The sequence below is a fragment of the Acartia tonsa genome, chromosome 4 (genome assembly GCF_053477335.1).
Source record: "Acartia tonsa isolate MP-2025a chromosome 4, ASM5347733v1, whole genome shotgun sequence".
In the NCBI taxonomy this organism is placed as follows: domain Eukaryota; kingdom Metazoa; phylum Arthropoda; class Copepoda; order Calanoida; family Acartiidae; genus Acartia; species Acartia tonsa.
In genome coordinates, this window is record NC_137263.1 from 26,398,833 (window position 1) to 26,426,244 (window position 27,412).

At 31.9% G+C, this 27,412-nt stretch overlaps 1 protein-coding gene across 7 annotated transcripts in view; it reads left to right on the plus strand.

The window, feature by feature from the left end:
* The window catches only part of Camta (Calmodulin-binding transcription activator), a 116,557-nt gene that overhangs the window by 65,843 nt on the left and 23,302 nt on the right, over positions 1-27,412 (plus strand). For all 7 annotated transcript variants that reach the window (XR_013878617.1, XR_013878615.1, XR_013878616.1 and 4 more), the window contains 5 exons: positions 8,178-8,269; positions 10,336-10,403; positions 16,422-16,557; positions 19,879-19,950; positions 24,830-24,971. Coding sequence is in view for 4 of the 7 variants with exons in the window: in XM_080157229.1 (XP_080013355.1) it covers positions 8,178-8,269; positions 10,336-10,403; positions 16,422-16,557; positions 19,879-19,950; positions 24,830-24,971 (510 nt within the window). In the remaining 3 variants the exon portion in view is untranslated. The remainder of the gene's footprint in view (positions 1-8,177; positions 8,270-10,335; positions 10,404-16,421; positions 16,558-19,878; positions 19,951-24,829; positions 24,972-27,412) is intronic.

Sequence of the window (27,412 nt, forward strand, 5' to 3'; positions counted from 1 at the left end):
AAATAATTGTAGGATCCAAGATATGGATTGGTCATTACAAGATAAGATAATGTATTAATAATTAGCCTAAAAATGTTGAATTATTCGATAATAACTTAAGGAAAGTTCCATAAATTTCATTAAACAAGTTATAAGGTAGTTAGAGTTTGTGATGGTAAATTACATAACATAAATTATAAGTATTTAATTTAGTAAAAAAAAAAATCTGTAATCACTTATGCTAACTTGAAATGCAGTTCTTGCAGCTACCCCTTTTGTAGAAAATTTAAGCAGCTTGAAAATATGAAGATCAATTATTTTCCACCTACCTATCCCTGTCCTGAGTTGGATGGGGTGGTAAAATGTTTCTATATACTGTGAACAGATGTCACTATTATGGTGTTTTCACAAAAAAACCTGCACAAAACATAATAATCAATGTATTAAATAAGATTTAGGTGCTATCATAAATTTACTTTCAGTAGATAGAGTCAATGACTCATAATTTATTCTTCGTCAAATTCTCACTTAGATTCTGCCCATAAAAGAGTTACAGCTCTAAAATTTGGCACAACAGTTGCTTTTGTGGAAAACAATATGGAACTGTGAAGAAAAGGCGGCGGAACCGCCACTCCCGCCGATAACCGCCGTTTCCCGCCGATTTTTTTTTACCTTTTCTTGCCATAATAGATAATTTTCAATCATCTGAGATAAACTTTTTTTTTACACTTGTAAGATTTTACACTTACAATTTTTTGTGTCACGTGAAAATATAAGGGAGATTTTTATGAGAAAAAAAAGTTTATCTCAGATGATTGAGAACTGTCTAATTTAATGAAAAAAAGCAAAAAAAAAATTCGGGGAAGGGGGGAGCGGGGGGGGGGAGCGGGGGGGGGGGGTTTCGCCGCTGTTTCTTCACAGTTCCATAATGTTCTCCACAAAAGCAATTGCTGTGCCGAATTTTAGAGCTGCAACTCTTTTATGGACCGAGATCATGCACGTTTTACTTTTGGTTTCAAAAAGTGGCACATCCACCTCCCCCCTTTCTTGCAAAATTGAATAAAAAAATAAGTTTTTTTGTGCGTTTAAATGAACATTACTATCTCTCCCTCCCTTCATCCATATTCCTCACAGAATATTAAGTAGATAAATACAATCTACAACACAATTTACTCAAAAAAATAATTGTTCTCTTTATTTTCAAGTTAACTTTCAATAACATCAACTATTACCTTTAATCTTGTACTTGTCCATTGATCAATCTCATCAGGCAACCAATCGTCGTCTTGAAAACCATGTTTTAATGGTTAATTTTTCATAAATCTTACAAAATAGGTTAGTTTTGTTATCCTAGCATGGCCCTATGTAGTTGTAAAGGCCCTGCAAGGTTTGGTCTCTCCGAGGGAGCTAGGGGCTTGGTGGCAGTATTTGGTTAGAATTCTTGAGCAGAACCACATAGTCTTTAAAAAAACACATTATGTGAAGTATCTTAATCTTAATCACATAACAAGGAAGTATTTAATTATTTTTATTACAGTATTTAAAACCTAAGGGGGGGGGGGGAAGTTTGTACACTTATAGGAAATGAAATTTAGTACCAAAGTTTGGGAGGGTCGTATGGGCTTGTTTTTAAAGTTATCAACCTAATTCGTTTTGTAGGCTCTCTTATATGACTTGATATACACGTATTTCTTTGAAAATTGAATTTCGGTACTTTCCTTCTAGGGGCTTGTGGAGCAAAAGACCCCCCAAAACACTAAAAATATGAGTTCTGACCTTATTTTTAAAGATATCGACCTGATTTTTTCTTTATAATACTTTTTTAACATACCCGAATCAACGAACCATTACAGATTTCATTTTGGGACTTTCCTTCTAGGGGCTTGTGGAGCAAGAGACCCCCAAAACACAAAAATATGAGTACTGGGCTTATTTTTGAAGATATCGACCTGAATTTTTTTTATAATACTTTTTTAACTTAACCGAATTAACGAACCATTACAGATTTCATTTTGGGACTTTCCTCTTAGGGGCTTTTGGAGCAAGAGACCCCCAAAACACAAAAATATGAGTACTGGGCTTATTTTTGAAGATATCAACCTACTTTTTTTATATAAAAATAATATTTAAACATAACCGAATCTATGAACCATTACAGATTTCGTTTTAAGACTTTCCTTCTAGGGGCTTGTGGAGCAAGATACCCCCAAAAATCATAAAAATATGAGTTGTGGGCTTCTTTTTTAAGATATCAACCTGATTTTTTATATAAAAATACTATTTTAACATAACCGAATCTACGAACCATTACAGATTTCATTTTGGGACTTTCCTTCTATGGGCTTGTGGAGCAAAAGACCCCCAAAACACTAAAAATATGAGTTCTGAGCTTATTTTTTAAGATATCAACCTGATTTTTAAAAAATAATACTGTTTTAGCATAACCAAATTAAGAAAACATTATTTCATTTTGAGACTTTCCTTCTAGGGGCTAGTGGAGCAAAGATTCCAAAAACACTAAAAATATGAGTTCTGAGCTTATTTTTAAAGATATCAACCTGATCTTTTTAAAATAATACTTTTTTAACATAACCAAACTAAGAAACCATTAAGGATTTCATTTTGGGACTTTCATTCTAGGGGCTTGTGGAGCAAAAGACCCCCAAAACACTAAAAATATGAGTTCTGAGCTTATTTTTAAAGATAACCTGAGAACTTTATTTTGTTTTGGAGGTGTTTTACCCTACTTTCCCCTAAAAGGAAAGTGCCAAAATAAAGTTATTAGTTACTACCTAGTTCAAACATGTGAAAAAAGTTTTCATGAAAAAAATCAGCTCAATATCTCTAAAAATATTTTTTGGGGGTCTTTTGCCCCACTAGCTTCTAGAAGGAAAGTCCCAAAATGAAATCTGTAATGGTTTCTTAGTTCGGTTATGTTAAAAAAAGTGTTCCTAAAAAAATCAGGTTGATATATTTAAAAATAAGGTTAGAACTCATAGTTTTAGTGTTTTTGGGGTCTTTTGCTCCACAAGCCCCTAGAAGGAAAGTCCCAAAATGAAATCTATAATGGTTCGTAGATTCGGTTATGTTAAAATAGTATTTTTATATAAAAAATCAGGTTGATATCTTTAAAAATAAGCTCAGAACTCATATTTTTAGTGCTTTTGGGGTCTTTTGCTCCACAAGCCCGTAGAAGGAAAGTCCCAAAATGAAATCTGTAATGGTTCGTAGATTCGGTTATGTTAAAATAGTATTTTTTTATTATATAAAAAAATAAGGTTGATATCTTAAAAGAGAAGCCCACAACTCATATTTTTATGATTTTTGGGGGTCTCTTGCTCCACAAGCCCCTAGAAGGAAAGTCCCAAAATGAAGTCTGTAATGGTTCGTAGATTCGGTTATGTTTAAATATTATTTTTATATAAAAAAAAGCAGGTTGATACCTTCAAAAATAAGCCCAGTACTCATATTTTTGTGTTTTGGGGGTCTCTTGCTCCAAAAGCCCCTAAGAGGAAAGTCCCAAAATGAAATCTGTAATGGTTCGTTAATTCGGTTAAGTTAAACAAGTATTATAAAAAAAAATCAGGTCGATATCTTCAAAAATAAGCCCAGTACTCATATTTTTGTGTTTTGGGGGTCTCTTGCTCCACAAGCCCCTAGAAGGAAAGTCCCAAAATGAAATCTGTAATGGTTCGTTGATTCGGGTATGTTAAAAAAGTATTATAAAGAAAAAATCAGGTCGATATCTTTAAAAATAAGGTCAGAACTCATATTTTTAGTGTTTTGGGGGGTCTTTTGCTCCACAAGCCCCTAGAAGGAAAGTACCGAAATTCAATTTTCAAAGAAATACGTGTATATCAAGTCATATAAGAGAGCCTACAAAAAGAATTAGGTTGATAACTTTAAAAGCAAGCCCATACGATCCTCCCAAACATTGGTACTGAATTTCATTTCCTATAAGTGTACAAACTTCCCCCCCCCCTTTATGCATAATTTCTCCCAATTATATTAACGAATATCTATTATATTATTATTACACGAATATAACAAGTTTGAAAGTATGAGGTTGACTTTAGAAATTAGCCCAGTTTCTGGTTAAACACAGAACATAGAATATCAGTCATAGGCGTCCAAGGGGGGGGGTAATGGGCCATTTGGCACCCCCAAACGATTTTGGGGGTGCCGTAGGCACCCCCAAAATTTTGTGAACAATACCCCCCCCAAAAAAAAATTACCCCTACCTTGGGGATGCCGTAGGCACCCCCAACGATTTTGGGGGGGGTATTTACCCCCCCCAAACCATTTTGGGGGGGGTAATTACCCCCCCCAAAATAAATGTTCTTTAAAAAAAAATTTTTGGGGGGGGTATTTACCCCCCCCAAATTGAATGTTCTTAAAAAAAAAATTTTACTGTCCAACCAGTTAAAACAGTTCTTAACCATGATAACAAAAAATTTAATAGTTTGATCATGTTTTATTTGCTTGGGCCTTTATAAGGGCTAAAACCATCCCGGGGATCTATGATGTAATTGTAAAGCACTGAAGATTCCATAAAATAGATACCTAACTAAATTAAATATTTCATTAAATAATGAAAAAGAATTTCTATAGGCGATTTCTTTTGGGAGGATGTCAGGGTTATAAAACTTACCAGGACCTATAAGACGCTTCACTTTAAAGTATAATCATATTGGTTCATTGGTTAGTGAGTTAATTATTGTATTTTTATGTTCTAAAGAATGAGATACTACTATATATTTGAATAGTAGTGGCGCCCTTAGCATCTAAGAACTCGTGTTTTCTAAAGGGTAAAAAGGGAGAAGAAAAATAGCCTAAAACCACTCAAAGGATTGACCTATAATAGTGTGGAACCATCATGGGATCTATGTGAAGCTTTCCTAAAAAGGAGAACTCAGTATTAAAAGTAATGAAATCTGAAGCTATAGTCAAATAAACCTTACTTACTACTTTATGTTATAGGATAGTACTTATTAACTTAATAGATTAGGTAGGTGCTTTTATTACATAATTAAATTACCCCCCCAAAAATTTTACCCCCGGGGTAAATTAGTTTGGGGGGGGTAATTACCCCCCCCAACAGATTTGGGGGGAGTATTTACCCCCCCCAACAGACTTTAGGGGGGGTAATTACCCCCCCCAATCAAATTTTACCCCCGGGGTAAAAATTTTGGGGGGGGGTAAAAAAAAATTTCGGCGCGCTTCGCGCGCCATTTTACCCCCCCCAAACACGAATTACCCCCCCCCCTAAAATTTTTTACCCCCCCCAAAAAAAAAAGCTTGGACGCCCCTGAATCAGTGGATTTGAGTTGTAAAGAGTGGTTATTCTTCTTATGGGTCTTATTATTACAATCAAAATTAAAAATAAAAATGCTATTTGAAAAAAATCATATATAAACAAAGATTATTTCTATTACAAAGACTTATGGAAAACCCTTTAAGTTAATATTAATATACTCTAAACCCTCACTGTTAAACATGCTTCCAATTAACTTTAGTTTAGTCTAATAATAGAGTTTGACAATTTGTTCAGTTTAAACATTATTCATCTTAATATTAACAATTTATCTAAGTAATATAATTTAAACTAGAGATTTGTCCTTAGTTTTACTTTAGTTTTTTTTAATAAATTGAAATGTTCTTTTATTGTGAGGGTTAGGGGGTAATTTTTTTCATCTATGAGACGGCTTACCCTTCCTCAAATCAGATAAAAACCTGCCATGCACTTACAAAAGCTTCATTGTAAAGTAGAACTAAGATCGTTTTGTGCGGACAGAGAGACAGGTAGACATCTTACTCTTTTAATATAACGAGTACAGTTAATAATTTATAGAAGAACAACATATGGTTTCCTTAAATTAAGCTCAAAATAAGTTAGTTACAGCTTCAGTTTAGCATTGAACTTTTTCCCATTATGTCACCCTTTCCGATTAATTTCCGTTCCAAGCCATAATAAAAGATCATGTATTGTATCGTATTAAATGTAATTTGTATATGTTTACTGGCGGTAAAATAACTGAATACTAAATTTTGGGATTCATTTTGATTAAACTTAAGTGTTAGATTTGCAAAATATAGTTGCTTTTTTTCTGTTGTACTTGCTTTGAATATTTGAGATTAAGTTTTATGTCGCCCTGGGGAAAAATTTCAGCAAGGATTATTTCAACTCACTTTTGAGAAAAGCAGATTTTCTTCCACATTATTGTTGTACCTATCTTTTCTCAATTCCTTTTCACTTCAGATTTAATGGTTCACATGAATTGGATTTGATAGATTTAACTATTCTTTTGTGACTCCCAGCTTAAATGAATGGATGAATTGAAAAGCACAATTTCTAAGTATTAAATTGCTTTTCTATAAAGATTTAAACCAGTTTTCCAATTTTCATTTGTTCAATAGTGATATTTAATGTTAAATAGAAATTTAGGGTAGCTTCTGCTAAAAAATACATAAACTTATTTAAAGTTGCTAGACGTTAAATGTTTGTTCTGTAGCGACTGTTGCACGCTGATCTATTAGAAAGAGGGAGGTCATTTTCTAGTAAATCCCGTAAAGGTGTGTGTTATAAGGCCTAAAAATAGTAGTAGAACGATAAGGTGCTCTATATATTTGTATTCCCTATTGAATAGAACAATAGGGAATTTTTTTTTTTTTTTTGATAACCGTACCTGGAATATCTTCAAAGAATACGAAATTTCTATCAAACGCTTTGTTTGGCTCAAACTGACAAAAATTTAAAAAAAATATAATTATGATAATAATGTTTTCTATAGGTACAAGGTAAGGTTAAGAACAATCTATACCATTAAACAAAGGAAGAAGTCATTCTTTACAGGTTGATTTATTATAATTATATTTTTTTTATTTGTGTCAGTTTGAGCCAAACAAAGCGTTTGATAGAAATTTCTTAGATATTCCAGGTACGGTTATCAAAAAAAAAAAAAAAAATTTCTTCCCTATTGTTCAATTCTATAGGAAATACAAATATATAGAGCACCTTATCGTTCTACTACTAGTTTTAGGCCTTATAACACACACCTTTACGGGATTTACTAGAAAATGACCTCCCTCTTTTTGTGGAGAAAACTTATTTAAAGTATATAAATGACATGGAGATATGTTTTAGCTAAAGAATAACAATTTTTTATTTACATAGATTTTCTATTTTTATACTTACAAAATATTGTAATAGGTAAGAGTCAACAATTACAGTTTTATTCGTTCTGTGAAGCAATTTAAGACAAAATATTCTTCAAGTACATTCAGATAATTGTCCTGTTGTCTTGTTTTGTTATTTGTGGACGTAATAACATCAGTTTCAATCTTTTCACTATTCAACCATTCTCTACAAAATTCCTTTCAAATGTCCCCTTTAACTTCTCTCTCTCTTTTTCTCTCTCTTTCTCTCTCTCTCTTTCTCTACACCTAATTTTATATCTCCTACCAATGAAATCTCTCTCTCATTCTTTTACAAAGACTCAATTTAGAAAATTTCTTTTGTTCTCTAGAAAAAAAAGAACAATATAGTTAATTTGTTCTGGGATAATGTTTTAATTAAAGTTTACAAACATGATGGTAGTAATTCTTCTGTTTACATAAAATCTGAAGGAATCAAGAAAGAATGTTTGTTTTCTTCAAAAGTTTCTTTACAAACTGTATTTCACCATAGAACTTTGATAATTTTGTTTTGCCAGCCAGGCAATCAAATAGATTTATTTTTTCCCAGCTGTCGCCTGAATTTGTTGAGCTGAGTTTTATGACTTTTTTTTCTATTTTATTGCTGCCTTGATTTATATAAAACGAGCAAATTAAACTTTTAGTATAAATTCGAATTTTTCCTTTTACTTTCTGTTGTGAGATTTTTATGTAAGTTTTGCTTATAGTGAGAAAGAAGTTAACTTTTATTTGATTAGTTGTTATAAAGTCGTAAATTGCGGGTGTATTCGCTCATAGACTAAGGTTTAAATTTTAACAGTAGATTTAACTTATTATGGATCAAACATTCCTTTCTACTCTTTTTATTGGTTTGTAATACGCATGACATAGCTGCTGAAGCTACAGTTGTAACCATCCATAGTAGGTATAACGCAATGTTGGGAAAATTAAAACCAAACTCAATGCATTTTTTCCCTCCGAATTTTGATAATTAAAAATTCATTAATTTTATTTATTATGTTCAGATGGAGAGCCAATCAAGTTGCCTGAAAGCCTGGAATCTTTACCAAAATCTGACAACTTTCCAACACAGAGACACAGATGGAACACAAATGAGGTAAATTATACAGTTTCTTTGCTTATAGTGTAACAACACTGAGTATTTAACTTCGCATATAAACCTTATTATCTAGTCATCATAACCGCATATATCTATAATACAAAGTAGCTTGATGTCTGTCCGTCTGTCTGTCTGTCCGTCTGAAGCTTAAGATCTCAGTAACCGCTGAACCGATTGAGCTCTACTCTTCAGGGAATATACCTACTGGTCCTGTGATGGTTTTAAGCTATTTTCTTGGGGGGTGGGACACCCCCATCCCCCCAAAAAACTAAAAAACCCACCCCCCAAAAAAAATTATTTACATTTTTTGTAAAATCTCAGTAATGAATCTACTGGTCCTCTGGTGGTTCCCCCACCATTTTTTAGACAGTTATTTGAAAATAAATGGCAGCACCAGAAATATTTAATTTTTTTAATTACCTCTTTGGGCAAAGCCCCTAGAGGCTAGGGGCGAAGCCGCTAGTAAATATCATAAAACACTAGAGTTTGAATTTGGAAATTGAAGAATGACAACATAACAATATTTTATAAATGGATCTAGCCGAAAAATAGATTTTAGATTTTGAAACAATTTAAATAGTTTTATGGGGCGGTTTTTTACATAGGAGTAATTTTTGGCTTTCAGCTATTTCAGAGATATTTTGTGACATGTTATTAAACCCATCGTACCTCTTTTTTTATAGAGACAAATAATGATTATTTTCTTTTCTCGGTGTATGAATAAGAAAGTATGAAAAGAGTAATATTTCTAAATGGACAGTAGCTAATGGGTATGAAAAAAGTATAATATGTAACAGTATTTTATCACTTCCGCACGAAAACCACCGCCGCCCGCAAAATGCGTTTTCTGGTAATCGATTGACAGCTGCAGATTGTAGATGGCGGCAGACTTATTGCATTAGATGATGAAAGTTTTGAAATGATCTTTTTGTAAAAAAAAAATTAGTTTTGTTGCGAGTGAGTGAAGCAATTTTGTTGAAAATGATTCAAGTGGAATGAGATTTTGCATTTAGTAAAGATTCTTCAAATCTTGCATTAGCATTTTGAAGATTCCTTTTCCCTTTTCAGAATACCATCGTCTTTTCCAATGATCATATCTTAATTCTTATAATTTTAAAAAAATAAAGGATAGTGTATTACATAGGTATTTTAAAGATTAGGGTTAATTTATTTTCCATTGGCGCATTTATATTTTACAAAAAAAGGTTAATTGTCATTTATGATTTTTTTTTTTAAAGCCGAGGCTCCAATAGTAAGCTTTTTGAGAGGAGAGCTTTAGACTTTTGGTAGATGAGAAAAGAAAAAGATTTACTAGCATAATAATTTATAAATCGTCTAAAAGCTGAGGGAAAGAAAGGCTACAGAAATAAACTCATTGGTTGAAAGAAAGAATGAAAATGTGAAATGAATGAAAAACAATTTGCCACTTATGTTCATCCCGGATCTACGGATAAATAGGATTTCCTAAAAGCATTTTCAATTTGTGTGGCAGGCCAGGCCGGGTCATTTATTTGTGTATCAGGGGCGTGCCGTAGGGGGTTGTCCACACCCCTCCACCCTTCCGCAATAAAAGAAATTGTGGAGAACTTACTTCCCCTTTTTATCCTCTCATGGCTGACATTCCCCTGGCAAATACTAGTGCACCCCCAAGGTATAATAGATATCTTCCATGTTATGGATATATTCTCTTTGTTTCTTGACAATTGTACCATCCATCATAGTAGCAACATAAATACAAAATATATATTATGGACCATTGGTAGTATGTAATAAGGAGTTTCAATAGCAGCATATTTATTAAAAAATATTGTTGCTAAAATTGATTTAATCATCATTTATCCTTTTGTAACGAGGATTCTTTATGAAGAAGATGTGGCAAAGTTTACAACTGACTTTAGTAAAATAATATTTTGTCTTATTCCGTGCATTAAAGAATTTTTATTATAATGCGTTTGCTGTTAAATATTTTACTATAGTCAAAAATACACAAATTAGCTTATTTTATTTGCAGTGCTAATAATATATTATTAACCTAATATTCTAAATTACTTCCTTGCTTTTAGGAAATAGCCTCAATGTTGATAGCATTTGACAAACATCACGAATGGATGTCCAAAGAAGTTAAGATCAGGTAACCAGTGTTCTATTAACCTTATTTATTATTCATCCAAGTTTCACTTACTAGCAAAATGGAAAGGATTTTTTGATGACACTTACTTTTGACGATTATTAATTCATTTTTATGTCTATGATAGAAAAGAAGATTATGTAAGTTTACAAAGAAAAATATATTTTACATATAAATTATGTATTTAACACTTTTCAACTAGTAATACTTTGCTAATTAACTTGTAACTTTTGATTACATAAACAGTTTTAGATTCCCTTCTCTAGTAATCCCTAAATTAGTATCTAGGGTTCAATTCATAAAATATCTTAAACAAGAATAAATTGTTAACTAGGTATTTGATCAACAAAATTATGTCTTAAAGAAAAAACTTAACCTTTTTTTTGGGCTAAAATTGACATATTCATGATATTTTAATCTAAGTTTAAAATAGGTTAAGTTAAGAATTTGGTATTAGTAGTAGATTTAGTAAAACGACTTATTTATTGGGTGGGCCACTCTTAACCCCCTTAAATAAAGTTAACCCTGTGGAAACACGGTGAGGGCATCTCCTGCGATTTATCTAACCTTCTAAAAAATGCTTTACTAATATTGTTTTTATCACAAATATATTAAATGAGGGAGGTTATGGGTCCACATGTAACTGGAAGGATTGTAACACCAAAACTTTGTCTAAAATGTAAATTCATTGCTTTTATCACATTTATTACCAAGTCAACTGTTTTAGGGAGGAACAGGTACATGGAAACTGAATACAAACTTTATAAACCTTTATTTTCTGAATAAGGTTTCATTTAAAGGCAAAATAGTTTTTCTCTTTAGTTTATTTTTAACATCAGCTGTTATACTGATCTTATGGAGCAACTTAATAATCAAGATTGTAATAGATAGGATCAGTATAGAAAAAGAGTTTTCAGGGACAAAATAAAATTAAATATTGATATATAATATAAGTTTAGTGAAAATAATAATTAAAGTAGGGTAATGGTTTATGTTGTGATGCATAATATTTAGAGTTTATGGTATGAGAATAAAGAAATGCCAATATGTTCCGTAGATAAGGTTATATTTCATAACTAACACCTTTCCCCCATGCTATTTAGACTTCTTTAAATAGACAATATTGAGCAAAAGCAATTCTTGTTACAATATTAGCAAAGCATTTGACAAAGAAACTTTTTTTTAGATATTCACATTTAGGGAATTTGCTAATTTTATCAAATTTGTAAACATTTAAAAACAAAAATTATTTAATAAAAGTTAATTGAATTATAATACAGAACTTCTGTAATGGTATGTCGGTTAAATGTACTTTAGATTTTGTACAGTCGTTTAAAATAAGAGCCTGGTTCGATTTTCAATCCTTTTTTATTAAAAGTTTTGATCTTATTAATGTGTGGTGTGTGTAAATAGGAAGCCTGACCTAAGCTCTACTACCACTTCTTCCAATACACAAATTATTACAAACATTATACACGCACACTCTTATACACACACACAAACATATTTACACACATTGACACACAAAATATTCACACAGACCTTTTTTATCCAATATTTTTATAGGCAGAGGTTATATTCTGAAGTTCTACAGTGTTTGAATTTATTTTCTTTTACTTAAAGTGTCTTAGAATAATAAAAGTGTTTATTTTCTAATCTGAGTTATAATACCTATGTCCTTTGATAACTATAAAGTAGTAAGTTTTTTTTGTCTGTCCATTTAGATACGCCAACCAATGCGCCGATTTAGTTAATAATTTTAGGGAAGATTTTCACATCACCCGGGTTGGTTTTAGGCTAATTTCTACCTCCACTCTCCACTTTTGAAATCAGAATCCCTAGATATCAGTGGTGAAGACAGTAGACATACTTTTATAGCAATAATAGTAATTTAAGTTTCAAAATATAAGACATGTAACCATAACATTTCAAATGATAATATTTTGTCTGATTCCGAAAGAAATGTCATATGAAATATTGCTGTCAATTCGCATTTTTCGCGGTTTTTTTAATCTTTGATGTAAATATAATAATACACAATAAAAAGCCAATATTCCGTATAATTTGTTTATATGTTAATTTTTGTGTAAAATAGAAAAATGCCTTGATCTTTCATTTAATTTTTGCCTTTGTCTAGAGTTAGATTTAATAAAATCTAAATGCATAAATAAGAATATAAACACAAGTTTGTTTAATCAATAGGCACACACACTGGCTATACTAATAAAACTAGTTCAAACTATTATTCAAATCTGTTAAGCATAAGTTTAAGTGTCAAGATTTTTTTTCTGAAATGAAAATATGATTTTGTTTATTTTTGTTTTTACGTCATTAGATGAAAAAAAGATATGAGAAAAAGCGAATTTCTATGTATAAACAGTTTACATTAAAATGTAACATTTACTTCGCTAAACAGGTCTAAAACAGAAATATACATATGTAAATTTCAGAAGGGAAAAACATACATATATGTCGAATTAAAGTATTTATTTCAATCACAATAGTTAATTCACGAGAAATTTTGTTTTCTTGGGGCCTGTGAAATAGTTACTTCTGCAAATTAGTTATTTTCCTGTATTTAGTATAATTTTTATTATGTTCTTGTCGTGTTTATCCGGGGTGGGGTTAGGGTAGGGTGGTGTTGCCTTTATTCTAATAATGTATTTTTTTAGTTGCTTTTTTTTCAAGCTTTACCTGAACACACTTTTTTTATATTTTATATGGAAAATAATATATTCCTTACTTTCATAGTACCTAAATAAACCAGGAGCCTGCGTGGGGGTGTGTCATCAACACCCCCCTGCTAAAAAAAGTATAAAGTATTTAAAGGGAGAGGTCATTTTCTAGTAAATCCCGTAAAGGTGTGTGTTATAAGGCCTAAAAATAGTAGTAGAACGATAAGGTGCTCTAGATATATGTATTCCCTATTGAATAGAACAATAGGGAAATTTGTTTTTTTTTTTTGATAACCGTACCTGGATTATCTAAAAAAAATACGAAATTTCTATCAAACGCTTTGTTTGGCTCAAACTGACAAAAATTTAAAAAAAATATAATTATAATAATAATGTTTTCTATAGGTACAAGGTAAAGGTTAAGAACAATCTATACCATTAAACAAAGGAAGAAGTCATTCTTTACAGGTTGATTTATTATAATTATATTTTTTTTTTATTTGTGTCAGTTTGAGCCAAACAAAGCATTTGATAGAAATTTCAGATATTCCAGGTACGGTTATCAAAAAAAAAAAAAAAAATTTCTTCCCTATTGTTCTATTCAATAGGAAATACAAATATATAGAGCACCTTATCGTTCTACTACTATTTTTAGGCCTTATAACACACACCTTTACGGGATTTACTAGAAAATGACCTCTCCCTTTCTAGGGGTATTTACTATTTTCACCCTCTACATCATTACAGTTAAATATCATCCCTACAATATCCCCCCTAAATATATTTTTAAAAAGTGTTTAGGGGGGGGGGGAGGGGGGATCCTGTAAACGCTTCTAACACAATCATGACATCATAAAATGCCAGAATATTTGTGACTGTCGTTGGTTTGAGCCCACAATACTAAAATAAATACAATTCACATAATAACAATCCAATTCAATACAAACATCAACAATAATAAAAAGGCCAACACAAAGTCGAGAAATAAACAAGATTACCAAATTGTATGAGTAGCGAATCACATAGGTGAAGTTAGTTTTACAATTAAGAATTTGTAATAGAAAGACTGATAGAGAGTAAGTCATTTGGCTAAACTGGTTTTAAAAATATTTATAAATTATATCTCCTATAGCAGCCAAGTTGATCATATTTCCTGGAGAAATTTATGTTATATTGGTTAGAGAATCTTCCCGATAAGAATTCAGCCGCAAATGATAATTAGTTTGCAATAAAAAATAATTTTACCCATACTGTATCTACCAGACAGGTGGACCAACAGTCATTGGGAATTTTTAGAGAAGCTTCGCTACCAGAAAAAAAGGGAAATCCGTGGTTGTAGGACAATATTTGCCTTGTGTAGTAATGGTAAAGGTAAACACACACACACACACACACACACACAGCTTTGGTTGTGCTTACCAAAGTAATGTATTTGTTTGTAACCATATCAGGAGTTGGAATATGCAAATTCCATGCATCCACGGCTAGGATAGGCTACAGCTACACTTTCTTACCACCAGTACATTTATTAAGTATACACTCTAAAAATGTATTTCCTAGAATTAAAATTACAGTTTTTTCTTCAACTATAATCTTCAAACCAAAGACCTTTAAAAATTTCTAGATAAAAGTTTGGTTTCTTGAAAATTAAATCATAAAAAAGTGATTTGAAAAAAATCTTCAAAAAGTTTTATATATAAACTTTAAAGTTTTTTACAGTGTAAAAATACATTCAAAGATTTTGCAAATTAACTTTTTATCAGCCACAACAAATCAGCCTGGCTCCTATATAATAACCTTCTCAAAAGTTGGTGTTGAAAAATCTGAACACTTATTTTAAAGCTTTTATAATTTTTGTCATGTTTAAAATATTTAGAGATTTGTTACGCTTACACTGCGTGACAAAAAATAATAATTCACAAAAAACATTTATTTCTGATAATTTTCCCCCAACCCCTTGCCACACTTCTTATATTTTAGATGAAATCTGTAATTGTAAGTTTATTCAGTAATGTGTAAGTGCAACAATTCAATGCAACTTTAGTTTAGTGAATATATTCAGTAATTTGGTGGGAGAGAGTAGAATTAGAAAATTAAACATGATCATAGCTAGCATCCTAATCAGCATGTAATCAATATAAGATATTGTATCCTTATATGTAGAAAGGCAGGACGGTTGTTTGTCTGTTTGTACCCAAAGATTTTGTTTACTGATGGATTTGCACGACTTTCCATTACAGTGAAGGGTCTTATAGGTCCTATTAAGATATTTAACCTTTTTACGGGTTGGGTAAATAAAATCCAACGCCCCCCCCCCCCCAAAAAAAAAGATTTTATCCTCGGATGGTTTCGGGCTATTTTTCTGCTCTTACCTACCCCTTTAAAATACATAGCATATAGATGATAGGGCACATCCGCTAGTTTTAAAAAACGAAAATTTATGAGAAAAATCTCTTGTTGTTCACACATTTAGAAAACTTTGGTGAACCAAACTAAAATGTTATTTGTAGGGAAATCTTTTAAGCACGAATTATACATGTTATGTACATAAATTCCGTTTTACCAATACAAAACTACTAATAAACAAATAATGATCATATTATTGCGTGTTAATTTGTGTGCACAACTACTAGGGCTACTTTGCAGCCGCGGCGGCTGTATTCCTTCCATTTTGCAAATCCGCAACTTTGTCCACTAACATTTTCTTTGGTGATAGTCCTAGCTGTCAATTTTGCTTTATCAGTCGCCTAAAAAAGTTGAAAATGTCAGCTATTGATACTATATTAGTCGCAGAATTAAGACAGATGAAATGGCGAAATACAAGTTAACAGCCTTTTTTTTTAACAATCTACAGCCATGCCGCAGCCATTCGCCTAAAAAATTAGCGGCTGCCGATACATTTCAACTACACACTTTCTTTATACACATCTTATATTTCTTTTTCCCCTTTAATACATTTCTTTTGTTAGTTTTTATCTAACATATTGTTATATGATGGGTAAAGCCAGAGTAAATCCCAGCAAACTGAAAGCAAAACACATTTCTTTACATTTTAAATTTTTTTACAAAATACAACCTCTAAATGTAAAGTACCATAACAAATATATTAAATATGACTTATTATCATCTTCTACCTTGTAGATTTTACCCAAGAAACAATCTACTTTATTCTATTTTATGGTGTATACACTTACAGAAAGCCAGTTTTATCTAAAATACTCTCTGTGTAAATTATTTTTGATTTGTAAAATTGTGTAATTATGAGAATCCCTCTAATTTATTTAAAAGGTTTTCAGATCAAGAAAACAGTAAAGTATTATACCCTAAAACTTTAAATTATTTTCAGGCCTAAATCTGGATCTATGCTTTTGTACAGCCGCAAGAAGGTCCGCTACAGAAGGGATGGATACTGCTGGAAGAAAAGGAAGGATGGCAAGACCACCAGAGAGGACCACATGAAGCTCAAGGTCCAGGGCATGGAGGTCAGTTTTTGTTTATACTGGACGACATAAACCTGTAATCTATTATAAAGGTCTTTAAAAGGCCTGGAAGAATCCTTCCTTTTATAATGTTTGTTTGGTAAGGTTTAGTTGGTACAAAATTTAGTGGGTGGGTATAACTAACAATAAATTAGTTTGTGTTAGCTTTCCGTTTTCTTATACTTGGACCATATTGCTCTGTCAAGACCTTTGTTGAGATTTTAAAAGTATAAATAACCAGCTCATACCAATAACGAAATTAATTCGGAAAAAAATCACGAAATCTATACGTGTTTTTCAGCTGTCGTTGGGGGCAACACATCGTAAAATTGACGACCTCTCCATTTGCCCCCCAAATATTACTTTAGATTTAATTCCCTTGTTGGTTATACCTTATTCCTGATAAATAACCGGCAAAATTACTAAATTCACTTATATCGTATTAAGTTGCTTGGACTGAAAACTTATATTTTCAAAATGAATAAAAAATTAATATCAATTATAATTTTAATTCAAAGTAAAAGTAAAACTTTTCTGCCTAATTTCAGTATTTTTTTATTTATATTAAAAAAAAGATTGTATGTAAAAAGAATATGTGCTATGGTAGTAATAGATTCTAAAAGTTAGGTTCTCTCTCTCTATATAAGCTAAGATTATGTATTCTATAAAGATACAAGATCTAATCCTCTTTCTTGTTGTCACCATCACCTTGCCTGGCCTAGCCATACCCTCCATGCATCTCTCTGTCCTCATTTACTTTGGAACATTTTATCCTATTTATCCCTTGACCCTTTATATTTTCTTTACCATCTTTTCATACCTTCTCTATTTACACAGGTTTCCTCCCCCACACACACAGTTCAAGTGAACAAAAATAAGGTTTTGTTCGTTTACCATAAACATAGGATATTAGATAATAAATGTTAGGGCCTAAAATATTAAATATGATCTTCTCAATGAAACAGTAAAATCTCAAAAAAACACAAAAAAGTTTTCGTCATTTTAAATTTTTGGGCGATTGCTATTTGTTTAAAATAATAAATGACTGAAATATTTATTCCATTTTTCCTTCTTGTGAAATGTCTAATGAAACCAGTATATGATTTATACCTATAACATTTTAAGTATTTACAAAATGATGAATTTTGCTCCTCCTAGCTGTAGCCAAACCCTTGATTTTTCTTCTATTTTGTGTGAGATTGTTGCAAACATCAAAGAGTTTTCTATTATCCTCGCTCGATCTATCACAAAATTTGCTTTTATTGTACTCTAATCATTTTCCTCAATTTTATAAAATACCTAAATTAGATGGGGATGTTGTGGGTGGGGGGGGGGGGGGATTAATCTGGATGATCTTTGTAAAACTGCTGATATACTAGTAGATTTTATTTTCTATAAATGTCACATGGCTGTCTTAGCAGTAGGGAGTATATTATTGTCTTTGATTCGGTGTTTGACTTGACACTCAAGTCAAATGTGCTGACCCATTGGGTTTCTGTCTTGGGATATCTGCTGAGAAAGTTGGGGGGGGGGGGGTAGGATTGATGCTTCTAAAGCTTACTGCTGTGGCGGAGACCAATCCAAGTTTTGTTGATTCTTTTTATCATTGGATTGAGTGGATGATTGTTCTCTCTTGCACATCAAATGATTGGATTCTGATTTATGTCAAATAGAATTACATTATAAAAGATATTCTACTCCTCCCTCCCCTCATTTCTTTCTACCATGTTTTTCTTTTTTCTTTTCATTTCATACATTTTATGATCCATTGATTTTATTATTTTATCTTCTAGCAATTTAGCCTTTTCATTCAGATTAATTCGCTTCTCCGGGATTTAAAAGACATTGACGTTTCTTTCTCTATTTCTTTTAAACTGGTTTTTAATTGAGTTCCTAAATTAGTTTTTTTTCTAAATTAAACTATTTATATTTTGTTGATTTTCCTAATATAAAAGTAACAGTATGTATGTGTGCGTGTCTTTTTGTCTGTCTTTTTTAAGATCTAACTAACCGCTAAACATACATGATTCTTCTTTACAGTGAAGCTTCTTAGAGGTCAAGGGAAAGTTTTTAACTATTTTTTGGAAGGGAACATCCACCCTTCCAAGAGAAATTGTACTGGAAATAATTAACTCCTCCCACTTTTCCTCCAAATGTGTCTAGCGTAGCCGCTAGTAAAACGTTTAGATCAAAAGAAATTTGAAAATTATGTCGTGTAATTTAACTAACCTTCTTGTGAAGATTTCTAGTTATAGAGCTGCTACGCGACTAATTTAACAAATGTAAAGAATGTCCAATTTTGTTTTGTTGAGAAACTGTTTTGAATAATTAAATTGAATAAACTGAAAGATTTTATTTGAAAACTTTTCCTTTGCTTCTTCTTTTTATTGAATACAGAAATAATTTATTATCCATTTTATACTCGCGCTACACTCTCCTATTTGCATAAATATTCTTGTTTTATTATTTTAGAACACAAATTTTCTACATTATTAGACGATTTTCTGTTTTATGTATGTTTTTATGGTGTAAATACTGGAAAATTTGATTATTAATGGTAATATTTCTTTCCCATATTCTGTAAGGTTATAAATGTTCTGTAGTTAAATCGTACCCTTATGCCATATTTAGAATTGAAAAGGGTGCGACGGCCGCATCCGCACTTTTACTCATCTTTAGATATACATTGATGTAGTTTTAAAAGCCTTTTAGTAATTTTATTGACAGTATAAAAAAAAGACAAATATTGTTTTTTTTCTGCCATAAATCTCTGAACGGTATTTGAAATAAAATGTTATGAAAACTATTACTATAATTAAATATATCAAAAGCGGATTAATTGTTTAAGGGGACCAATCTTGCCACCCCTCTCCCTTCTAACTTCAAACTAGACACACATCAATAAACTTGTTATTAACAAGGCTTGTATGCGTGCCTGGGTATTAATATAAATGTCAAAAGTAATAACAGATTTGATATTATTGTGGCTAATATGATGTTACAATGTGATATTATTACTTGTAAGCATGCAACTCTCAGCTTTACACATCTTGTTATATCTAATAGATTGTCAAAATTATATAAACTCAGGTTTTGTAGCACTGCTTCTACATAACTAGGGTTTATCATTTTCCTTTGTTTTATATTTAAAAGAAAAAAATGCTATTTTTAAAAGGCTTCGTTGCTAAATAATGGAGTACTCTTTTTACACAGGAAAGCTAAAACCTCCAAGCTTTAGACATTTCGAAGGTATTGTAAATAGATACGATGTTAAATTCATCTAAACCATGTTTCACAGGTTTAATAAATGTTTTTTTCTTTCAGTGTATCTACGGTTGTTATGTACATTCCGCCATCCTACCAACATTCCACAGAAGATGCTATTGGCTACTTCAGGTAAATTAGGGAGGGATGGAAAAATAAGCTATAAAATTAAACTGCCCCCATCCTGCAATAACTCGTTCTTTTATTCGTTAGCTTAAGTTCAGTGACATATATTATTATTCATGATAGTGGTCGAATAAATGCTTATATTTGACTTTTTTTTAAAATGTTATTTTATAAATATTTTGCTTTTTGAATATGCACTATGAGTGTGTTTGTTCGTAAATAGCCGTTTGAATAACCGATATTGGACATAATATTCATTCTGGGCTTTTGTCCAACACACGAGGTAAAAGTGTAAGAGTAGAACATCCTCCCTTTTGGGTAAGATTCAAAATTTCCTGTTGTAATTTCAACAGAGAAAACTAGTTTTAGTTTTAGAATCGAGGTATTCGGCGGAGGGGGGAGGTTGTCATCCCCATCTTGGCTAAATCATTTTTGGATTCATAGAATATAAATACATAGCTTGAGACTTTTAAGAAATAAGAAATTTTCAGCGGAGACAAACGGAAAATAGAAAGGCGGTAGTCTTCGGTACAGGCCTACGTACCTAATTATTCGTTTCTAAACCTAAATATAAGTTCATTTATTGTAATTTCTCTTCTCTTTGTGACTGATCATAAAAACAGTATGACTTAAACATGATAGGAAGTATAATAACGGAGCGAAGTAGGATTACTCAAAATCATAATCTTTATATTTTGAAACATACATAGATGTGAGAAGTTTTAGTTATATGGGCACTTTTTCCCACCGTGTTAATTCAACTCTTATATTGTTTCTCTGTGACGTAACCATATTCTACACATTTTTATACATGAAAAATAAATATAAAAAGCTAGTATTATCTTTCTTACATAAGTTAAGTAACAGTTAGTTTACTCTAGAATGTTTTAAAATAAAAAATAAACTACTAGAACTGTTATAAATGTAGAAGAGAAATTATTTAACAAAATGTATTTGATGAGGTTTATTCAGCCGCTTAGCAACTCAGAGTTAGTATTTTCAATTATCAGTAATTTTTCGACACCTTTTTAGCGGGTGCTGAGCCGGCCCTATTAACATTATTTAGGTGTACAAAGCATATTACTCGATACTTATTTGGTCACCTTGACCTTACCAAAGCATTTATATATCCTTTAAAATGATAATCTCGGAAGTTCCTCTTAAACCTGGTCTTGGCTTAAACAATGCTTTTGGACGTGTTGAATAAAAATGCTGATGAATACTTTTTATCTTTCACATCTCAGCATTATGGATATATTTAGGATCTCATCATTTTTATATAAAAATATTTGGGGTTTTCATTGATTAACGGAAAACCAATCTAATCTTATAACATTGAGACAACTTTTTTCTAATTGTTATTTCTATTATGTAAGTTGCGCAGGTCTGACGGCCAAAGAATGTTAATATAAATTTCTTAAATCTTATTGTTAAAATCTCTGCTTTAGAAGTTGAAAATTATAAACTTATCAGATTACTTATCTAACGAAAATGCAAAAATTAATGCTATAGGTAGAATTGATAATGCCTATATAGTATATATATACCATAATATTGTAAATATTGTCTTTTTTTTTTACTTTATTTTTTATGAAATAATGTTGTTGCGCTTTATTTAGAGATAGTTGTTCCAGTTTTAAAAAATATAGGCAATTGTGAAAATTTTTAAAATATGTTTTATTGTAAGATATTGGATGAATATATGTAAGAAAGTATTGATAGCTGGTATATTTACATGACAAATTGATACTCATCCTAATTGATCCGATAGATACACACACATACACTCACACACAAACCATACAATCAACATACACTCAACTTAAGAAAGTATCCGAAAATTATTTCATGTTATATAGAAATATTACCCTAAAAATAGAAAAAAAACAAGTTTTGTTGTTGATAATTTAGGCATCTTAGGATGGTCCTATCTATTTCAACCTTTCCTCTGTATCAGTTTAAAATTATAAGCAACTCTATAATCTTTACAACAAATCCGTGTGATCATTTAAAACATCGTAGTTTGGAAGATTAGACACTATTTTATAAGTGAAGCTTTTGTATAATCAAGTCTAATTTTATGTCTGATTTTGCATCCTATATTCAAGTAGCTTCAAAATTCCATGAAAACATATCCTAAAATGGATCTTGGACAAAGTAGCTTCGGACAAAGTAGCTTCAGACAAAGTAGCTTCGGACAAAGTAGCTTCAGGACATTTACTTAAGAAAAGTAGCTTCCTAAGAAAAATAGTCTCCAATATGGCCGCAGCCTAACCTAACCTATGTTAGCCTCAGAACATTTATTTCAGAAAAATATCATCAACTGATAATACATAGGTGGTAGAATTTCGTGGATTTTGCAAAAAGTGATTGATAGATTTTTACAATTTTTAATATTGTTTTGACAAGTTTTAATAATGTTTTTACAATTTTTTGGTTAGGTTAGGTTAGGTTATAGGCTAGGGGGCCAAGCGCCCGCGGCTTGGTAGGCCAGGGGGCTGAGCGCCCGCGGCTAGGCAGGCCAGGGGGCCGAGCGCTGCGGCCATGACCTTTATTAACAGTGGAGGCTACTTTCCTTAGGAGGCTACTTTGTCCTGAAGCTACTTTGTCCTGAAGCTACTTTGTCCTGAAACTACTTTGTCCTGAAGCTACTTTGTCCGAAGCTACTTTGTCTGAAGCTACTTTGTCCAAGATATGTTTTAATGGAATTTTGAAATAGTGTCTAATACTGAATGCCTTGTTACTTTATGTTTTGTCATCATTGTTTTTGTGTGTGTTAATAAAGGAGCTTGAGTTTGTTTAATGCTTGCGAAAATTGAACCCCCACCCCCTAAAATCCTTGAGGGAATTAGCAGAGTTATGTTGTTTACAATCTCTAAACATACACCATGAGAATAAATCCTGGCAAACTAACGACCAGGGGTAATTGCCATTTAACTTTGAGAAAAACAATAGAACAAAGTTAAAATTGTCCAAGTTTGGGACATGGAGTTTGTTTAAATGTTTGTTTTATTAGATTATCTCTTGTTCATAACCTTGTTTACTACAAATTTGAATTATAGTATTCGACCCTAAATATTCAAACTTTAAAATGCATAGCTTTTCCATTTTTAAGGCGTGTTTTTTCTGTTCATCCGTACCTTCGTAACGTGTAGGTTTGAGAGTAAATTTAAGTATGTTAGAAACTTAGAACTGCACTGTCCTATCAATGTTAAACTGTGCATCACCAAAAATTAAAATAATAACCAGTAACTACAATTTTACAAATATGTACAAAATATTTCAAATTAAAATATTTTTAGGTATTTTTGACACTAAATTTTGACATACTATGATAACATATCTTTTCAATTTGATTTGAACAAAATTGTTTTGAAAAATAAAATGTTAAAATATTTTAGTTTTTGTTTATGTGCTTAATATTTTAACACCGCTTTTTGGAATGTTGTCATTCTTGTTTGAAAAAAATAAACATAAACAGATGAAATATAGAAAGAAAGGAGAATCCCTGTAAAACTTTTTGTGCTGTTAGCATATCAGCTTTAGAACTATGTCATATTGTAATTTTAGGTTTATATTTGGTAGCTATAGGTTTTTAATTCAAGTGCTTAACATTGTAATTTATTTTTATGTGAATATATAAGTCAAACTGGTCTAATAATGGCAAATCATTCAGCTATGGCCATTTTTCTCAAGTCAATTGATTAAAAAAAAATGTTATGTCGACACACAATGCCTCCAAGTTTGACTGGGCTAAAGAAGTAATAAATTCGTGCAGTGAAACAAATTGCAAAGTGAATACATTTTACGATTCAATTGAAATGGGAATATTTTTCTTCAGCACATGTGTCCGAAATGTTTTTATTCCCGGCTTGTGTACACATTTTCAACCTAGTTTTCAAAGGATAAAAAAAGAAGAAAGGAAAAAATGAAACAATAAACCATTCTTGTGCTGAAATTTAAAGGTATTTGCACAAAAGCAGGGGTCTATTTCATTGTCTGATGGAAGGAAGATAGCTTGTAGGTTTTTATTTTTATGAAATAAAGGGAGACAAGATTAAATAGATTACGTAAACAAAGTATTAAGTGCATTTAGAAACATGATATAGCAAAAGACTTATACATAGCTTCCTATTAATATGAACTAAAAGGGTCAAACGAAACAATCTTATTCTTAATCATTGATATTACTGCAATTTATAATTATTCATCTTAACTATTTATTAACATCCTACAGTTTGCAGGGTCAAACATTTACATAAAAAAAACAAGAATAAATGTTTTTGAAGTTTTGTGTTTTAAGTTTTCATTGACATTTTTCATAAAACTAAGGAAATTTTTTCCCGTTATGGATAATGGATTTTAAGTCATGAAGTAAAAAATATACTTGCATGCATCTGCGTATTTGTAATGTAACAACTAAAAAACATTTTATTACCATAGAAAATGTAATTTTTATAAAATATTATGAAAACAATTTTGAGCTAGCTAAGAAATTGGGCAAATATGCCTGCAGCTGTTTTCCTGCCCTTTCATGCCGTTGGTTATATCTAAATTTGCAACACGAGATGGTTTCAGAATAAAGAAAATATTATTTATATCAAAATAAAGTTTTTTTTTTATATTTTGCAATAAATGTTATTGCGTTTCTTAAATAAAATGCATAGTCAAATCCGAAGTATAACCTCTTATTATTATAACTTTTGACTAAAATTTTATCTTTTAAGTATGGACAAGACATTTAACACAGCTCTGATTTATAAGCTAGGCTTTTAAACTCTTTAGATACTACAAGGTTTAAAAGGTTACTCGAACTCGTAACACTAACCATCCATCCAACCAACTGATTTAAATTTTCTTTAAAATGAAATATATTTCTTTTAAGAATCCTGACATAGTGCTGGTTCACTACCTGAACGTGCCCTACCCTGACGACAACAAGATGTTGGTGACCAACTCTGTCAGCCTCTGGGGGGACAAGAAGGAGTGGACCAAGGAGGAGCTCGTCTCTCAAATCAAACCAATGTGTAAGTAAATTTGAGTTCTGTAGTATCCTGTTGTTAGAGCAATATCCACAAATTCAGTAACCCAACAGGGAAAGGCCTAAAATTTCGAGAAGCTTCGTATTGATCTTGGTTGTTTGCTTAATGTTATTTGTTTATTTTTGTATGGAGATAGGGGGGGGGGGGGGTAGATATACCACACTTTTCTGGGATCTTGCTGTGTCAAGTATCAACTGTTGGGAATATCAAAGGATGACTCCATGCTAAATTTGAGCCGGATCCGGCCAAAACCGGCCGTGAATTATGAAAAACCGGTTTTTTCCAGTTTTTATGGGGTATCTGTAAATCGATTCAGCTGGAGCAAAACCGATTGGAGGTACAAAAAATTTTACTTCACATGAAATTTAGCCAATGCAATTGCCTACAAAAATGTACTTCATCATTAACTTGATTGGACAACTCTTTCCCCTCCTGAATGTCCATTAAAACCTCGGAAACGGCAAAAATCGCCAAAAATCACCAAAAATCACGACTTCGGCGGCGAATAACGGCTAAACGGTCAGCCGGAGGCGAATGAAACATAAATAAAGAAATGTCCGCCTCAAAAAGTTGTTCAACATCAAAGAGATGCTTGAAGTCTCTAAAACGACTCCTTCCCCTCCTTTAAGGGGAAAAACTGAAAAAAACGTGATTTTCAAAAGTATGCCCACTTCGTGGGTGTGGGGGGCACTGAACCCGTCACCCCAGAGTCACCAAATATAAAGTCTAGGCGGCCCACAATGCTGAATTTTCACCAAGTGAAAGTCTTGTGTCAATATCTCTTATGAGAAAAAAGTTATTAATTAATTAAAATTTCAAATTGTGATTTTTTGAGGGATTTCTTTGATAAAATGACAGGCTGGTCAATTTTTAGGCCATTTTTTGCGGTTTTTGGGCTGTCACGCCCAAACGGTTTGAGATAATCTCACGGGACCTTTTGCCCGACCTAAGTCTGGTTATTTGTGAGGTCTAGGAAAAAAATCAGACTTATGTAAAAGATTATAATTATAATCTTTACACAGAAAAATGGCACAAGGTGAGGGTTTGAGGGGGCAAAATGAGCCAACCAGCGATTTTTGACGGCCCACAGTGACGGTGTGCTTCATCCAATCCGGGAATTTTTTTTTCTTAGACCTCACAAATAACCAGACTTAGGTCGGGCAAAAGGGCCCGTGAGATTATCTCAAACCGTTTGGGCGTGTCGGCCCAAAAACCGCAAAAAATGGCCCAAAAATTGACCAGCCTGTCATTTTATCAAAGAAATCCATCAAAAAATCACAATTTGAAATTTTAATTAATTAATAACTTTTTTCTCATAAGAGATATTGACACAAGACTTTCACTTGGTGAAAATTCAGCATTGTGGGCCGCCTAGACTTTATATTTGGTGACCCTGGGGTGACGGGTTCAGTGCCCCCCACACCCACGAAGTGGGCATACTTTTGAAAATCACGTTTTTTCAGTTTTTCCCCTTAAAGGAGGGGAAGGAGTCGTTTTAGAGACTTCAAGCATCTCTTTGATGTTGAACAACTTTTTGAGGCGGACATTTCTTTATTTATGTTTCATTCGCCTCCGGCTGACCATTTAGCCGTTATTCGCCGCCGAAGTCGTGATTTTTGGCGATTTTTGCCGTTTCCGAGGTTTTAATGGACATTTAGGAGGGGAAAGAGTTGTCCAATCAAGTTAATGATGAAGTACATTTTTGTAGGCAATTGCATTGGCTAAATTTCATGTAAAGTAAAATTTTTTGTACCTCCAACCAGTTTTGCTCCAGCTGAATCGATTTACAGATACCCCATAAAAACCGGAAAAAAACGGTTTTTCATAAAATTCACGGCCGGTTTTGGCCGGATCCGGCTCAAATTTTGCATGGAGTCATCCTTTGATATTCCCAACAGTTGATTCTTGACACAGCAAGATCCCAGAAAAGTGTGGTATATCTAGGGGGGGGCTATCCCCTGTACTAGAGAAATGGCTGTAAATAAACCCAAAATCCCACAAACATCTTACTAGAACGAAATTCCTCAAAATATTTAAAGCTTAGTCACCATACATTATACAATATTACCAATTACTGCAAAAAGAATGATTTCTATTAGAAGAAAAATATATGTTAATTTGCTATCGAAGGTTTTGTTAAAATCAAGCTGACTTTAAATGGAAAATTATTTAAGTTTGTGCCTACATGCAATTATTTTATAATTAGGATTTGTTTGCTTTTAAACTTTTTAAAGAATAATTTTTAGAGTATGATGAGATAAATCTAAAAAATAAGGTTTTAGCCATTATTCAAAAAAGAAATATGTCTTCCAATAATAAAAGAAAAGTCTTGTATAAGAATGTTATTTGATACTTGCAATAAAACTATTTAACCACTTTATCTATCTATTGGGGAATATTATATTATCATATCGGTTTCCTATTTC